The sequence below is a fragment of the Marmota marmota genome, unplaced genomic scaffold, assembly GCF_001458135.2.
Source record: "Marmota marmota marmota unplaced genomic scaffold, marMar, whole genome shotgun sequence".
NCBI classification, from domain to species: Eukaryota; Metazoa; Chordata; class Mammalia; order Rodentia; family Sciuridae; genus Marmota; species Marmota marmota.
The window spans coordinates 3,998,580-4,016,527 of record NW_026000079.1 but is presented as its reverse complement, the minus strand read 5'-3'; the positions used below and the strand labels follow the sequence as shown (position 1 = coordinate 4,016,527).

The following is a 17,948-nucleotide window of genomic DNA, read 5'->3' as shown; positions in this document are numbered from 1 at the left end:
TTGTGTGCAAGTTAAAATTTCAAAGGAAACCACAAAAATTGTGGGGGTGGGGATGTGGGGGGGGCATGCACACACACACGTGTGCTTTGATTTCTAAACCTTAGCTATAAGGGGAAATAGAACTTTTTAAAACCACGAAACAACCCATCAAGGGTGTTACCAACATACCTGACCCAAGAGAAAGAGGCAAATAACACCAACCCCGAGAGCAACGGAGACAGCAGTTTATTGGTTGGGGTCTGCCGATCCCAGGCCTCAGTGGGGACCTCTGGGCTGACGGGGCTGATGGGGCTGGGCAGGGCTGGGTCTCTAGCCCTCGGAACAGGGCTTCTGGCCTTGGGACTCGGGGTACATATCCATGGCCACTGTCGCAACACTGGAGAGAAACTCAGGAAAACTGATCTTCTCATCATGGTTCACGTCCTCCTTCTGAAAGAACTTCTCTAAGAAATCCGGGCTCTTTCTTTCCTATGGAGAGAGGATCACCAACAAAAGAAAAAGAAGTTACAACCTGGGCTGGACCAGGAGGAAGAGGAGGGAATGGAGGGGGAGGGCCATCTGCCGGGTCAGGGCAAGGACTGCAGGAGGGACGGGAGATGACCGTGCTGGACAGAGCCGGGGACTCGCCTGAGTTTGGGGTGGTGGTTGTTTTGTTTGGGTACTGGGGGTTGAACCCAGAGGCACTTTCATACTGAGCTACATACCCAAACCTTTTCCTGTTTTATTTTGAGACAGGGCATCACGAAGGTGCCCAGGTTGTACTCAGACTTTCCATCCTCCTGCCCCGGCCTCCTGAGTAGCTGGTATTATAGACTCCCTCTGACTCCGAGCTTCTTAACTGGCAATTCTTTGGCTCCAGTGAGCACATACATAGGAAATCAGAGTTGGCAGGAGGTTCTGCCACAGCCTTTGCATATGGCACCTTCATTTTTCCTGGCTGACACCCCTTGGACCTCAAAACAGCCTCCACATTCATTCCCATCAGAAGTCGCCAACTCTGAGGGCCCTTTGGGTCTCACCTCTGGGATTTAACCTATTGAATTCTTTGTGCAGTGAGTTTGGTGTGTGCTAATAATTTAATAGTGAGATTAGGCACCACAGTGAGTGAGATTCAAGGGCTAGAGGTTTCAGGGGTGCCTCATTTCACTTGGCACTTGATTTCTAATGTGTTACTTCTACTCCCAGGGGTACATGAAAAGAAGCTATCAGAAAGAGCAGCTGTACTCTAAAAGGGGGGCTGTTTGCTAGTCAAAAGAGAGAGCCTGTAATCCCCGTGGCTCAAGAGGCTGAGGATTGCAAGTTCAGAGCCAGCCTCAACAATTTAGTGAGGCCCTGTCTCAAAATAAAAAATAAAAAACAGCTGTGGAAGTCGCTCAGTGGTAGAGCACCCCTGGGTTACAATTGTTTACCGCCTTACCCCTCTTTCCATTTCACAAAGTATTTTCCGTGTTTTGCCCATTTAAATGCTCATAACAACCCTGGGAAATAGGTGCCCATGTCGCCATGAGATGTCTGAGGTAACTAAGGGGAATGGGTGGCTGGTATTTGTGACAGTGTGACATGGAAATGGCAGTGTCTACGCAGGAAGCTGGGTCTTCCGACCACCATCTTGGACTCTGTCCACCACAGTCTGGATTCAAGGGGATGGGCCTGCCAAAGGCTGGGTCCAGGTACAAGACGCCAGTCAGCCCAGTCCTTTGGCTGCCCCTCAGTGAGCTGGCACTCTGGGGCACAGCAGGGCCACAGTGCTGCTCACTCCTGCCCCCCTCCTACCCCGTCCCATTTAGGTCCCTACTCACACAGGCCGACAGGAAGGTGGGGAAATTCTCCTGCATCATCTTGGATAAGCCAGCTTTGTCCATAGCACCTAAGTCCTGGGCGTATTCGTGGTAGAGTTGGAGCAAGCCCGTCATCATCCTCTCGGCCTCCGTGTTACCCATCCTGACTTCCAACAAGCTGCAGGAAACACACGCAGTCACCCAGCGTCCTCTTCCAAGGAGAGGCTGTAGGAAACAGAAGGGGAGGGGGCTGGGCCAGTCCTAGGGCCCCCCACTCACACACAATTATCCTGGACACATTCTGGGCCCAACCAGCAGAGCCCCCCAGAGCCTGTCAGAGTGGAAGCTGCTTTGGCAAGTGCCATCAAGGTCACAGGATGCAATCCCCAAAGGGCAGTGGTGCATCTGCTCTAGAGACGGTGGATGGGACTGTCCTTCTCCCAGCTCTAGGGGCAAGGACTGACCCCGAGCCCCTCGGTGCCTCTGAGCATCTTGAGGAGACCTGACCCAGGGGCCCCCCAAACCACAGGATAAAGGATTGTAGGGGTAGAGACAGTTCTGGGAACCTAGACTCGCCATGCCCTCAGTTGCCTAGGAAGACATTGTCCCACTGGTTCTCGATGAAGGATGGGATGTCACAGAGCCACCAGGAGTCAGAACAGAAGGAGCTAGATACCCAGCCTGTTCTTCATTGTCCAGAAGAGGCTGCTGAGGCCTAGGTGGATGCAGATGAGGGATGACTGTCCAGGCACCCTGACTGCCGCCCAGGGAGAGTCTCCTGCTGTGAGCAGAGCAGGCCAGGGCACTGCGCCTAAACCTACAAGCAAGAGGCAAACGGGGACTCACCAGACCCCGAGGAAGAGGCACCAGGAGGAAGACGGTGAGAGGTGTACTCCAGGGTGAAGAGATGCCCCTTTTATGGTACTTGGATCTGGGCTGGGCCAAGGCTGGGAGCCTGGGGCTTATTCCCTCAGCTGCCCCAGCATGACCCTGTTCTTGGTGGAGACTCACACCCAAGACTCTGCCCTGGGGCTCAGAGGTGCCTGCCAACCCAGCCCCCATGGGAGCCCTCTTGCCTTCCTAATCTTATGGGGCTGGAATAGCAGGGAGTGGCAGAGGAAGAGGGAAGAGGCCTGCTGTGCCCCAGGGATAGAGCGGCTGGGGCTTTGCAAGTGGAATCCGAGACTCCCATTATGTACCCAATGAGTCATTCAACCAACTTTCATTCACTATTGATAATGCAAAGCGGTTGCCATTAGTGTCAGATTACCATATGCCAGGTGGGGTGCTGAGAGCTTCCAATGCTTCTCCCATTTAATCCCTGAGAATGTCCTGCATGACAGGTAACCCAATTAATTGACAGAACTGGAACTGAGAGTTGAGCTAGATTTCTCAAGTGGATTCCCTAATAAATGACAAAGTCAGGATTTGAACCTAAGACCTACTGACCCTGAAGCCCAGCTTCCGCACTCTGCAGAAATTCGGAGTCTCAGGCTGGGGCTGGGGCTCAGTGGCAGAGCACTTGCCTAGCATGTGAGGTAATGAGTTTGATCCTCAGTACCACATATAAATGAATAAAGGTCCATCAACAACTGAAAAATAAAAATTAAAAAAAAGAAAGAAATTCTGAGTTTCTATTGTGTCCATTCATGTCTGGGATGAGTGAATAGAGCCAGCCCAGATCCTGTCCTGCAGGAGTCCACTGTCCAGCATAGATGCTGTATGTGCAGATGTGCACACTACAGTGACCAGGACTGATACATACACAACCCAACTGTTACAGCCCATGTCTTCTTCTTCTTCTTCTTTTTTTTTTTTTTTTTTGTTGTTGTTGTTACTGAGGATTGAACTCAGGGGCACTTGACCACTAAGCCACATCCCCAGCCCTAGTTGTATTTTTCTTAGAGACAGGGTCTCACTGAGTTGCTTAGCACCTCGCCATTGCTGAGCCTGGCTTTGAACCCACGATCCTCCTGTCTCAGCCTCCCCAGATGCTGGGATTACAGGTGTTTGCCATCGCACCCAGCCTGATGTCTTCTTGTGAGAAATGCGTCTCCCTTCCTAAACGGAAGCTCCAAAAAAATTGCATGTATGTTAACTGTCTGACTTGATTTCATTTCCATCTTAATCAGGTCAGAAGATTCCAAGACCCAGCCTCAGGAGGACCACAGTCTGTCCCCAGCAGGAAACTACAGGGCCAGGGACAAAGCTGCCAACTCACTGGACCTCCTCTTTACTGCTCTGTGCCCCAAATCATTCCCCATGGAGGGCGGGCAGGCTGCAGCATCCAGTGGGCCTCCACTCTGCACCCTGGCGCTCCTCACAGCTCTTCCTCGTGGCTCCCTTAAATAGAGCCTCTGCCTCTCCTTGGGGCCTCATGTTCCCCCTAAACAGCTCCTCTGCCCCCAGAGTCTGTCACCTCCCTGATATCAGGGTTCCCTGGCTCTACTATTCTACCAACTGCCCCAGCACACGTGTGCACACAGACACACACATGTGCACTGAATAAATCTGCACTTGGTTCTTTGGAAATGTCTCTGTATCTCGTATGTAGCCTCCCATCCTTCCTTTCCCAATGATTTTATTACATGATACATTTTGCAAACAAAATTGTACTTAGAAGCCAGAGAAATCAAATGTATAAAGGAGAGGAGCTCTGGGGAGGGATGGGCACAGAGCCAGCAGCAGCCAAAACAGCCTCCAAAAGCCTCTGGTTAAGAAGCATAGATTCTGGGGCTGAGGCTGGGGCTCAGTGGCAGAGCACTTGCCTAGCATGCGTGAGGCACTGGGTTCGATCCCCAGCACCACATCAAAATAAAAACAAATAAAATCAAGGTTGTTTAAAAATAAAATCACAGATTCTGTAATCCCAGCTACTCAGGAGGCTAAGGAGGGAGGATCGCAAGTTCAAGCATCAGCAATCTAGCAAGACCTTGTCTCAAAACAAAATGAAAAAATACATAAATAAAAAGGGCTGGGATGTAGCTCAGGGGTAGAGCACCCCTGGATTCAATCCCCTGTACAGGAAAAAACAAAAACAGATTCCAGATGCCATGTGACTTCTTGTGTCTGTGTCCTCATGAGTGAAAATGGTAGCAGAGAGCCCCTAGTTTACTGTGGAAATCAGATTTTAGTATAGATGGAGCTCTTGGGAGAATACCGGCAGGTGGTGTCTGCTCTATGTGTTGGCCATGGTTATTCTAGTTGTAGTCAAGAAAGTAGCAAAGCAATGTATTCCTTTTACCCTTGTCCCTAGGACAGGCAGAATAGGGACATTGGGGCAGGCCCACAATGGCTGTAGTCAGGCTCCCTCACCACGGTTTCCCGCAGGCTCTGTTATGTTTTTAGCGTGTAGCCAAGGCCATGAACCAGTTGTATTAAGGTCGATGTGTGGTCAGGATCAGAAACACTCTGACTCAGTGTTTGTACTCAAGGTCACACATCTGCCATGAGCATGCATAGGGAACCTGTGGGCAGTGTGCCTTCTTTGTGTGGCCTGCATATAAAAGGGCCTGTGGAACTGACTGGGGGGGGGGTGGTAAAACGGAACCACTGGGTGAGAGAGGGAGGGGCTCCATGGAACTGGCGTGGGGAGGGGGGGGCGCGTGTAAATCTGAAGCTGGAGGCTGCAGGCTGCTGCCACCTCTGAATAAAACATTCCTACTACCCTAAGTGCATCTTCACCTTCTTCCACCTGCCGGCACCCCAGACCCTGCTTCCAGGGCCTGAGCCTTACCCTCCACTTGACGGGGGAACCTAGAAAACAATTTCACCCCTTACAGAAAGGGCAGAACCCCCTTGCCTGTCTCAGAGATGCAGTTTCCTGACAACACCTGAGAGTCCCAAAAGGAAGCTGTGCAGCCCCCAGGTACAGAGGGAACGTCACATGGATTCGAGCGAGGACTGGCCTCGCAATGTAAGCTCTGGTGTGTGGCTCCCTCCCATCAGTCAGGGACAGATGCTTGCCCAGCTGTCGAGGCTTGCTCCAGCCCCATCCCTGCAGGAAATCCACGGCGAGACACTGGTTTGCCAAGTGTGCTGTGGGGACATAATGTCCTTCTGTGGGACGGAAGAACACGTGATGAGAGGGAGCCAGCCGCTGGGACTCGGGCACCAGACCAGCAAGTAGAGGTCTCGGTTCTAGTTTGGGGACCAAGGATAAGACTTGTACCTCCTTCTGTAGCGTCAGCTCATCTACTAAAGGGGAAGAAGAATTCACCGCAGCGAATGCTGATGAGATTCACAGGAGGTAAGAGGGCAACGGTGCTCCATAAATGAAAGGAGATCCGAGCAGGAGAGGTTGAGAGAGAACGGAGTAACTGGACCAGGTCAGGTGGGGCAGGAATTCATAACCAGCCAAAGAAGGTCCACTAATGAGGAAGCAGGTGCGCTGAGCATCTGAGAAGCAGGCCACCTGCTCCTAATAAACCATGTGGCCAGTAACAGGGACAAAGTGGGCCTCTGTTTCTTCATCCGTAAGATTGTACTAAGCCCTGTGCCCTCAAAGACTCCGCAGCAGCAAAGTCCCTCGCATCCAGTGTTTCATTCCACTCCCCTGAGCCTCCACCCAGTGTCCACTCTCAGGCACAGTCTCCTGGTTCCTCCAGCCTCCTCTGTAGACAGGGTTTGGCTCTCAGAGATGCTGATTCTGAACTACAACTTGGTTCAGATTGGGGTGACAGGATTCCAGCATAACAGGGGTCAGGTGACAACACGTGACTATGAGCAACAAGGTGGAGCAATATCCTAAGGACAAGCTCAGGCTGGAAGCCAGGGAGTATGGTCCTCCGAGATCTATGGAGATGGCTGAAGAACATGCTTAGAGACAGGGTCTCACTGAGTTGCTTAGCACCTCGCCATTGCTGAGCCTGGCTTTGAACCCATGATCCTCCTGTCTCAGCCTCCCCAGATGCTGGGATTACAGGTGTTTGCCATCGCACCCAGCCTGATGTCTTCTTGTGAGAAATGCGTCTCCCTTCCTAAACGGAAGCTCCAAAAAAATTGCATGTATGTTAACTGTCTGACTTGATTTCATTTCCATCTTCATCAGGTCAGAAGATTCCAAGACCCAGCCTCAGGAGGACCACAGCCACAGGCAGAACATGGATGGGAAGCTGTGTGACAGAGCATTTAGGCTCACCCAAGAAGAGGGCTAGCCTCTGCTCTCGGCTCTCAGAACCCTGATAACCACCTTCCTATGGAAATATAATGAAGGTTATCTTTAGTACGATATTATAGCAAATATCAAGATTTACTATAAAGCTCCAGTAATTGAGGTAGGGCAGTATTAGTGCAAGGATAAACAAATATACCAGTGGAACAGAATAAACAGTACAGAAACTGACTCACAACGCCATGGGAAAGTGACGGTCCTTTCAACCAGGAGTGCTGTTTCAATGACATAGGTACGTGGAAAAAAATAAATCCTGGCATCACCTTACATCTTACAATAGAATTAACTCTAAGCTGATTATAGCTCAGAATGTCAAAGGCAAAACAACAAAGCTTCTGGAAGAAAATATGGGACCCATATCTTCAGGAGATTGAAGTAAGCAAAGATCTTTAAAAGAACAGAAGACGAGCATTGGCAACAGAGGGTTAATTGGACCACATTAGAGCGACAAGCAACTGTTTGTCAAAAGTCATCATTAAAAGCATGGAGACACAAACCACAAAGTGACAAACACACACACGCACACACGCACACACGCACACGTGTATATATGTAAGAGGTTGCATGCCAAATATATAAGGAATTCCTACAAGCTGATGGGAAAAGGCAAACATCCAAAGATGTAAATGGACAAAACACTTAAATGAAGATATCTGGATGTCAATAAACACGTGAAAAAGTGCTCAACTTCATTAGTCATCATGGAAGTGCAAATGTGAACTATGAGAGGACTGGGGCTGGGGCTCAGTGACAGAGCACTTGCCTGGCATGTGTGAGGCACCGGGTCTGATTCTCAGCACCACGTATAAACAAATAAATAAATAAAGAGCCATCAATAACTAATAAAAATGTTTAAAAAAAAAAAACTATGTGAAAACCCCAGTGCACATCCACCAGAATGGATAGAACTAAAAACAGAGATAATAAGGGATGTGAAATAACTGGAACCTACCAATAAAAGTGTACAACTGATACAACCAGTCTCTTCCATATTGTTCGGCAACAGAGACTAATGCTGTCCATACATGCACATCCTTTGTACAGCAATTTCCCTCTTGATGTTTACTCAAAAAGAAATATGTATTGGGCTGGGGCCGTAGCTCAGAGGTAGAGCACCCGCCTCGCACATGTGAGGCACTGGGTTCGATCCTCAGCACCACATAAAAATGAATAAAGATATTGTGTCCAACTACAACTAAAAAAAAAAAGAAAAAGAAAAGGAAAGAAGCACATCGAAAGTCATGTATAAAAATTCTCATAGTAGGGTTGGGGCTGTAGCTCAGTGGCAGAGCGCTTGCCTAGCATGTGTGAGGTACTGGATGTGATCCTTAGCACCACATAAAAATAAACAAATAAAATAAAGGCATTCTGGTGCTGGGGCTGGGGCTCAGCAGTAGATCACTTGCCTAGCATGAGTGAGGCCCTGGGTTCGAACCCCAGCACCACACAAGAAAACTAAATAAACAAAATAAAGGTATTGTGTCCATCTACAATTAAAAATACTTAAAAAAAAAAAAAGGCATTCTGTCCACCAACAACTACAAAAAAAAATTTTAATGTTCATAATGGCATTATAGTATCCAAAAACTGGGAATAGCCCTAAAACTGGAAACAGCTACCCATCAATAGTAGAATGAGTAAGCGTCTATCATGGTATATTCATACAATGAAATCTATCAAAAATCTTTAAAATGAGCAAATCATAGCTACACATAATGTGAAATAATTTCACAAACACTATTTTAGAAGAAATCAGACATAAAGAAATGTATGCCGTGTGATCTATTTTTTCCATATTTGTATTGGTGCATTGTAGTTGTACGTACTGATGGGATGTGTTATATATCTGTACAGACACACAATACAATTTGGCCACTATCATTTCCCCTTCCCTTGCCACATGATTTAATTTGTATAAACTTCAAAAACAAATAAAACCAATCTTCATTAGACTCCATATAAGTGGTACCCTTTGGAAGGAGAGGGGGATAGTGACTGAAATGGGACATGAAAAAGGGTCTGGGGTTCTGGTAATATTCTGTTTCTTGACCTAGTGGTCTCACTTTGTGACAACTCACTGAGCTGTACACATAAGCTCTGTGCATTTTTTCATGAGTTTTGATTTTTTTTCTAATTAATTCACCAATACAAATGAGAAGGTAAGCACTCTCCTGGTTGGGTGTTCCCTTTGCCCTTCTCTTTCCCGAGGGCCAGCCCTGCAGACCTGGAACCCCTGAGGATGGCAAGCTATGAGAAGTAGGCCTAGAAGTACAACCTGGGAGCACTCCCTCCTCTGAAGTCAGGCACTTACTAACCACGGGTCGTAGCTAAGAGAAGGAATCAGAAGTCATGTCTCTGAAGGAAGATTGAAGTGTCTTAAACAGGAAGAAGGATACAGCTGAAGGGCCATGAGGGGTCACTCCTGGGAGACAAAGCAGGTGAGAGTTAGAGGAGGTGGTGAGCAGAGATTTGGGGATTTTCTTGGCAATTGCTCATCCCACATGATACCATGCAGGAGAGGGCTCATTCCAAATGGCTTTACACTGGCAGATGAGAGTGTGTAGTTCTCAGTGCCCCAGCCCCAGACAAACAGCCTAATGGGGGAATTTCAGGAACACATTGTGGGTAAGATACTTAGAGCCGTGATCTTTTTCTGTTCTTTAAATCCCATCACTCTGACCCTGTAATGTCGATTCTGTAGATCTCGTATTAATGTGGGTCTTCCAAGAGAGGCCAGTACTGGGTGAGATATGCAAATGGCTAATCAAGAGAAAGACATGTGAAAGAGACTTGGAGAGAAATAAGAGAATAAGAGAAAGAAGGGAAGCCCTTCAAACTTCAGTGCAGGCCAGATGTGCAAAAGAACAGAGGAAAGGATCGAGTGGGAAGAGTCTCAACCCCAGCAGAGTTCCAAGAAAGGCTGATGGGGAGCCGCAGGCCAAAGTTGTCCAGCTACTTCTATCAGCACTGGGTCAGCCTTAGCATCCCTGCCATGCTCCATCACAGGTTGAGAAGCCCCAGAGAAAGCACAGCCTGTGGACAATACAATGATGGTGTGGGAGACAGCCGCTGGGACTGTCCATCAACTCTGCCCCCTGTTGCAGGAGACTGCTGTGGTACTGACTTGCACATTTTACTCCTGGCTCTAAGAGGATCTGCTCTTCCACACCACTTCAAGGAGAAGCCCCTCCATGGATCCCGTGGGCCTCTCTTCCTGAAGCGTAATTTAGAAGGGGAGCCTAGTAAGTGAACTGCAGCCTTGGTCACTCTAACTCTTTCCAAGGACACAACTGTGATCACCCTCTTCCTCCTCTACCCTGCCTTCTTAGTCATTAGCCTTAGTGAGCACCTTGACAAGTCGTGATGATTTCCCTAATGATATAACCCAAAACTTTATTACTTCATTTCTTTTTTTTTTTTTTTTTAGTATTCTAATTAGTTACACATGACAGTAGCCAAAACTTTATTTCTGAGGAGCCTGAGCCCTTGACTATTGAGACAGGAGCAAAAGACAGGTAGCTGATTATCCAAGAAAAGGAAATGGGTTGCCAAGGGACAGCACTTCTCTGCTCAACCAATTGCTGACACCTGGCGAGGGAAGGGGAGGGATCCCACTTTCCAAACCCACAATTACTCCCTGGGCTGCACTTTTCCTGCCTTTGGGCACGTAGGCAGGAAAGAAAAAGAGGGTGGAGGTCTATAAAAAAACAAGGCACACCCCCTCCTGGAGAAGTCTGTTCTCTCTCTCTGTCCCTTAAATAAACTTGCTTTCGGTGCTTGCCTCAGCGTTTCTGGGGTGTTTAATCTTCAGCATGGCGGGGATGGGGACATGAGGACCCAATCCTAATTTCCAAAACCGGTGTCAATAACATACTGTCCTCAGGCCAGAGTGGATGCACCGTTTGTTCACAGTTATGATGGGAGAAGCAAGAGCCAGGAGGTAACCAAGTCAATTACCCAAGTTCCACCAGTATCCCCCTACCCGCAATAGCCCCGTCTCCTGCTGGTCAGGATCAATACTCCTGCCACAATGACGACTGTCTCCTCCCTTGTTTGTCCCTTCTCCTCTGAGGTCCCCTAGTCACAGCTGCAGTTTGCAGTTTAATGGGGCCCTTGCTGTATCCCCTGGCAAAAGCGTTCCCCCTCTGGGGACTGAGCCTTCAATTCTTGCTAATCCCAGAATTTTGGAAACAAGACACAGAGACTTCTAGTGGGTCGCCAAAGTGATGTTCAGTGGGGCCAACCACGAATCTCCACAAAGGAAGGAACTACTTCATAAACATACTGCTTCCTAAAGGATGGAACCCCAAGTCGGAGGGTTGAATCATGGTTCCCGTCAGACCAGGCTGTGTCTCCAGAGTCTCTGGAAATCCAGATCAATCCATTCCTCAGCTGCTTTCTCAAGGCACCCCTCTCTGCCACCCTGCCCAGTCTCACTAGTGGGAGCATTCCACAGTCCTCAGCCAGCAAGACTCCTCCAGCTGTGTGCATGTCCAAAGCTTTGAGGGATGGAGATGAACCAGTTCACCTCAGAAACCAGATGGGCTCTGTCTACTGTGGTGTCTGTCCAACACTGGGCTACCTGGCCACCAGGCTGCCCCCATGGGCTTAATGGGCCTGGGGCAGTCCCACCGGGAGACAGGTTAGGGAAGGTCTTTGTCATTCCCCATATGGCTCCATCTGCTTGTGCATGATAGGGCTTGGACTGCTGTCCCCTCTAGGGGCATGGCAGATTCTCATGACCATAGTATAGTGGCACCCCCTCCTCCACAGAAAAAATCTTAATCAAGCTTCTCCAGAAATCTTTACCATAACTGATCTTAGGACTATCAGCACAAGAGTCTCTACAAAAGAGTTCAATGTAGTTAAACTTCTTATTTCCTGTTGTTCCATCTTATTTGGACAGGAAAAGATCAGCACTCCAAGTGCTGAACGCCCCTTTACTGTTTTTCACAAACATTATGGACTATCTAGTGTAAATAACAACATATATATCAGTTTGTAAAAGTGTGCTTGCCAATGCAGAGTGCAATATGGAAAAGAGATCTATTTAACTAGGCCTCTGGCCTTGGGCTGGAGCTTGCAGAGCCATATCCCCAGCCCCTGAGCCTTCAATTCTTGCTAATCCCAGAATTGTGGAAATAAGACACAGAGACTTCAAGTGGGTCACCAAAGTGATGTGAAGTAATACACTAAAGCAACCAAAAAAGGGTGGGGGGATGGAACCCCAGACTTTGAAGGGTTGCTCTGAGCTGGAGCCTCAGCTGCCCCTGTGGGGCTATTCCAAAGCTCTGTGAGGCCGGCTGCTTCTGGGTGGGGTGGTGTGGGATACCATCATGACTGGGTCATCCTGCCCCTACTTGTAGGGTGAGTTAGCGGGGAGTGTTCCCTGTCTGTGGATCAGGCATTATGTAAGCCCCCAGGTATTGGTGCAGGCTGAGGCTATGCAGACAAGAAAAGTAAATCCACCCCTCTGGGAGAAAACCTTTGGCCCTTTCAGAATGGAAGAGGCCCAGAGGAGGTCATTTGCCTCCACATTGCTTGTTGGCATCCGCAGGAAATAAGTTGCTGAGGCTGACCTTGAACTTGAGATAGCCCTGCCTCAGCCTCCCAAGTTGATGAGATTACAGGCCTGGGCCACCATTCCTGGCTGTGTCTTCTAGTCCTTTGCCTTCCATCCTCTGACTGGGTGGCCAAGCCATTGGCTACTAACAAAAATATGTATGTATATACTCTCACCCCAGGACAATTCTTCCAAACAAAGTGGATATAATGGGCAATACTCTACCTATCAGAAAGAAATATCCCTCTGTCTTTTAAGACCACATTTGAAAGTGGCCATCATGCAGCTGCTGGATGTTTGGGCTTGGGGTGAGACATTGCTACAACTCTGGCAGAAGACATGGAGTCTGGGCTGCCTACCCACGCAGCTGAGCCTAGCCCCACAGTTATGTCAGCCTTAACACCAAAGGCGCCATTTCTACTGGGGAACAGACTGCTTGGGAAAAGAGTGGCGCAGGACTGATCACACACACACCTGGGATAAGAAGGGGGCTTACTGTCAGGAGCCTGACCAGGCTGCTCTGCAGAGAGAGGGGCAGCAGCAGCAACTCCCCCCTTGAAGGTACCTTCTATAGGCTAGAATCCTATAAAATCCTTCCATAAGCATCCTCTGATCTTGTGGAAGGCAAGTTTGTTCCTTGGGAACAGAGACAGGCAGTTTTCCTGTCTCTCAAGGAGAGAACAGAGAAACCAGCACATCCCCATCTCAGGGGCCAGTAAGCTGTCTCCTATCTCTCAATGAGAGAACAGGGAGAGGCCAGCCTGTCTCCAGACCAGTTAAGTTTTATCTTGAGCTAGTTTCCATTTCTTGAGAATAAGAACAGCATTCATAAAGTGGGGGTGGGGAAAGGAAGGTGTCTGTAGTTAGGCCAACACAGCTGTTGGGTCCCTCTTATGACTTAAGGGCCTATTAGAGCCCAGTTCACAGTGAGCAGTTTCAAATGTGTGCTCATTCGATGTCTAATGGTCAGTGGATGCCCAGGGCCTGATAACGGGTCAGAAGCTATTTCCCAAAAAAGCACATAATTTTCTGCGATGGATAGAATGACCTTAGTCCAGAGCCCCAGGCACCTGCATTGCTCTTGTCCCTCTGGGGCTAACCCTAACCTCCCTACCACATCTTTTCCCACTATTGACCCCTCCAAAATCACAGGCTCTGCCAGATCCTAGCGGAACTGCTTGCACAACAGTGTGGACCTGCTGCCGAGCCCTTCACACTCCTGATCCCACTCAACTCTGGCAACCTTCAGTGTTACCCGGTGCCTAGCCAGAGCAAGGCTCCCGGCCGTGAAATGTCACCTCCAGAAGCCAGGGAGGCCCGCCATGCTTCCTTCTTCATGGCAGGGGATGCAGGAGCCAGTAATCTGCCTTTTATTCTGGATGTGAAATCCCAGGCCCACCTGCTCAACCCCAGGGTTGCAAATGCCCCAGCGCACTGTTTAGGAATCCCAAAGAAAGAACAATGAGAACTCAATGGGGTGGGTCTGGACGTTTTATTACTCACGTAGTCCTCAAAGGCCAGGGGCGGCAACATGGAGGTCCACACACCAAGGGAATACCCACAGGATAAGGTGTGTGCCTGCTGGGCAAATGGACTTCTTTGGACGTTTTTATGAGGATATTCTTTTACTTTACAACCAACCTCACCTAAAGACTCGAGGCAGAGGAAGTGGCCAGTTTCCCTTCTCCTTATCTTTATTATCACATTCTTTGAGGTCCTTCTTATCTCCTCACCAGGAACAACAAGCCCCAACACTACCCCTGACCATTGGACTCTTAAAAATCTCATTGAAGCAATAAGTCCCTGGATCTTCAAAGTGCGTGTGTCTCACCAAGAACTCCAAGGCAGGAGTCACCTCTTGCCTATCCTGTCTTGTCAGCAAGTTGTCAGGCTGAGAAGAATCAGTCACAGAGAGGGAGGACCAAGTTTGAGATCAATCACTAGGACCCCTCAGTTGAACTGGATTCTCAGCTACCTAAGGAAGGGCCTGTGGATTCTTCCCCTGCAGCCACCTCTCCCAGCCTCACATGCAGCAGATCCCCACTCACAAATCCCACAAGGATTTTTAAGAAGTTCTCCATCATCTTTGACAGGCCTGACTTAATCAGCAGCATCATCTTCCTGGGTGTTACTGTGAAACCGATCAATCAGCTGTCACAGGCTTCTCAGCATGGGTATTACTCACCAAAGTTTTCAGACATGTGTGTTCTATCACAAGGGGTAGATCTCTTAGAAAAGAATAAGGTTGATGGATGATAAGATCGGATGAAAAGGATCTGAGGGGAAGGAGGGTGTAATCCGTTTGAAGGCAAAGCTAAAATGGAGCTGGATTAAATTCATCTTGATCCAAGTGAAACTAGGAGGAGTGGCTCGGCCACCCGCTCTGCCCTGCAGACAGCATCATTTGCATTGTATTCTACAAGTTGTTCTACAGGAGCAGCCTCTGAAGGATGCTCCTGGAACAATGTGCTGCTCTGACAGGGGACAATACCTTGTACTGGAGCCCTGTGAGGTTCCCGAGACAGTGCAGGAGAAATGTTGCAGTTCTTGCTTTGCACAGGAAAGGAAAAGAGCTGAGCTTCCACGTGGGTACAGGAGCACACTGGCCCTGGAGGCTGACTACCAGGAGACCCTGCGGCGACCAACAAAGGGGTGGCACACTTGTTGCAAGACTCTCCATGCAAGCATTGCACGTCTCTACACAACTCCCAGGCTTAGCCGCAACTCTTCCCAACAGTGTGGACTGTCAGAGCTGGAGCCTGGCATCCACAGCAGGGCCACAGTCCCAGACCATCAAAATCACGGACCTACACAGGTGCACAGGCACCCGCATATGCACAGGTGCATGTACACACACACGCACACACACACAACAGCATGACAACTCACAGTGTTGTCGATGACACTCTGGTGCAATTTCCACTCTACAAAACCAGCCCTTAGAACCCACCTCCTGCCGGGCCTGATGCATGCCTGTAATCCCAGCAGCTAGGGAGGCTGAGGCAGGAGGATTGCAAGTTCAAAGCCAGCCTCAACAACTTGGTGAGGCTCTAAAGCAACTTAGAGAGACCTTGACTCTAAATAAAATATTTAAAAGGCTGGGTATGTGGCTCAGTGGTTAAGCATCCCCCAGTTCAATCCCTGGTACCAAAAAAGAAAAAGAAAAGAAACACCTCCTCATGATGAGTGTGTGTGAGCAGGAATAAATATCCTGGGAACACTAATTTAACCAAAAAGGCATAAGTGTTTTTGTAACCCCAATAGATTCCAACAGAAAGCAGAAATGCATGCCTGATTTCTTGATCCAGTTGAGGGGTTAGAAGATACAGAGATTGGCTCTGGGTTATTTGTTCCTTCCCCTCTCGATCAATCAAATTGAAGATATCCGCTTTTTTAAAAAATTTTTTTAGTTGTAAATGGACACAATACCTTGATCTTGTCTATTTAATTTGTTTATATGGTGCTGGGGATGGAACCCAGTGCCTCACACATGCCAGGCAAGTGTCTACCACTGAGCCCCAGCCCCAGCCCCAGCGCCCCCTGAAGATATCAGCTTTTTAAGAAAAGGTCTGGACCAGGATAGGAACTGTCCTTGTTTGCCTGGGATTCCTAGACACCAGACTTTTAAAACCCTGTCCAACCAGGATGAGTCGGATGGCCTCGTCTGCACTCAGGAAAGCAGCTTGTCACAGAGATGCCCGTACATGATTATGCCCCATAGTATTGGTTAGAGTTGGGGCTGGGGCTGGGTCCAGGGCCAACGTAAAGGCCCAGGGATGTCTTCATCACCAAGGACTCCTTACAAGGGGGGCACTTTGTTTTCACCTGGTCAGGAGATACCAGACTAAACATGTCTTCCTAAAGAGAATAAAATCCGCACATTAGTAACCAGTCCAGGAGACACCCAGAAGTCGAACATTTTCAGTAAAATGGGGGAATGAAGCCCTGCACTTCAGGGGTAGTGAGGATTTGCCTCAGGCTTGTGGAGTAAGCTCTTCTTTTAAAACAGAGAAAAATGTGCTGTGAGTGAGGCGCAGGGAGGGAATGACCCATCCCAGGTCAGGGCTGGTGAACCTAGGTAGCCTGACAACCAGCTACATTATTTTCCCCTGGTCTTCAGGACTAACACCTGGGCTTTTTACCTGCGGAATTAAAGGGGCTGCTGCAGACCTCGTGATGAGTCACTAAAGAGAAAGACGAGCTGACAAGCACCAGGCACTTCTCTGGAGCCTACAGCTGGTCCACTGCAGCGTCCCACCAACCTCCTGAACGTGCACCCAGCCCAGTCATTCCCAACCCCAGGGATCACAATATCCCTGAGACTCAATGGTGCCTTCTCACCTATGCCAACACCTAGGAGACGGGGCAGGGTAGACTATACCGAGTGGGATCAATAAGGAGTTTGCTGAGCCCCAAGAAATATAGGATTGTGGTCTGGGGAAGGAAATATGAGGTTGCCTGGTTCTCCTTTCTGGCCATTCAAAAACAAGAGCTATTAAGACCACTGCCAGGCTCAGCAGCGCACCTATAAGGCTGAGGCAGGAGGATCTGTGGTTCAAATCCAGCCTCGGCAACTTAGCAAGACCCTAAGCAACTCAGCAAGACCCTGTCTCTAAGTAAGATACAAAAAAGCGCTGGGGATGTGGCTGGGGATGTGGTTGAGTACCCCTAGGTTCAATCCCCAGTACTAAAAAACAAACAAACAAACAAAAACACTTATTGAACACTCTTGGCCACACAAGTGTAATATGTGATGTAGACATAGCTCTCAGTTCAATCTGTAGGAAAATCCTGCTAGGTGAATATTATCTTCCCCACTTTTCAGGTGAAGAAAATAAGACTCAAAGTGGTCCCATAATATGAATTGCCACCCAGCGGGTAGATGCAAAACCAAAATGCAGACGGAAGTCAGCCTGCCTCCTGAAACCAGCTCTTCACTGCTCTTCCGCATGATGGACTCCCAGGTGCGTCTCACCAGAGCCCGCTGGGCACAGCCCACTGTCTGGATAGCCTTGGACTTCCACGCACAGTCCCCTGACAGAGAGAAGCCCAGAGACTTCTTCCAGGCTGCTGTATGCAATTCAGAGCTCAGGACAACAGTGAGTGGGACCTCATCCGGCTCCAGAACCCTAGATCTCCTAATCCTTCAGTCCACAGGCCACTCTGGAAGGCATTTGCTTTTCTAGAGTTTACTAAAAAGTAACACCTAAAATTGAGACCTGACTTGTCTCTTACTTAATATTGACAGGAAAGGCCTTGGGTTCCAAGGAAACGTGAGAAATAGGTAAGATTTATCTCTTAAGATCTGCCTCCTGTTGAAGGGGACCAATAGATGAGTTTGGTGGAAACACAAGGCTAAGAGACTAATTCTATTAAATGAGCCCACTGTACTGGATCCACACCGGCTTTTTTTTTTTTTTTTTTCCAAAAAGAT

The 17,948-nt window shown here is 48.7% G+C and overlaps 1 protein-coding gene across 1 annotated transcript; it reads right to left on the bottom strand.

Annotated features, from left to right (window-relative positions):
* Positions 1–214: 214 nt before the first annotated feature.
* Positions 215–2,693, bottom strand: S100a7 (S100 calcium binding protein A7). Its single transcript, XM_048814952.1, has 3 exons — positions 2,625–2,693; positions 1,800–1,956; positions 215–468 (listed from the first exon to the last, which is right to left on the bottom strand). Exons 2-3 carry the CDS (start codon positions 1,938–1,940, stop codon positions 310–312), a joined length of 300 nt encoding a protein of 99 aa, XP_048670909.1. The 5' UTR covers positions 1,941–1,956; positions 2,625–2,693; the 3' UTR covers positions 215–309.
* Positions 2,694–17,948: the final 15,255 nt, after the last annotated feature.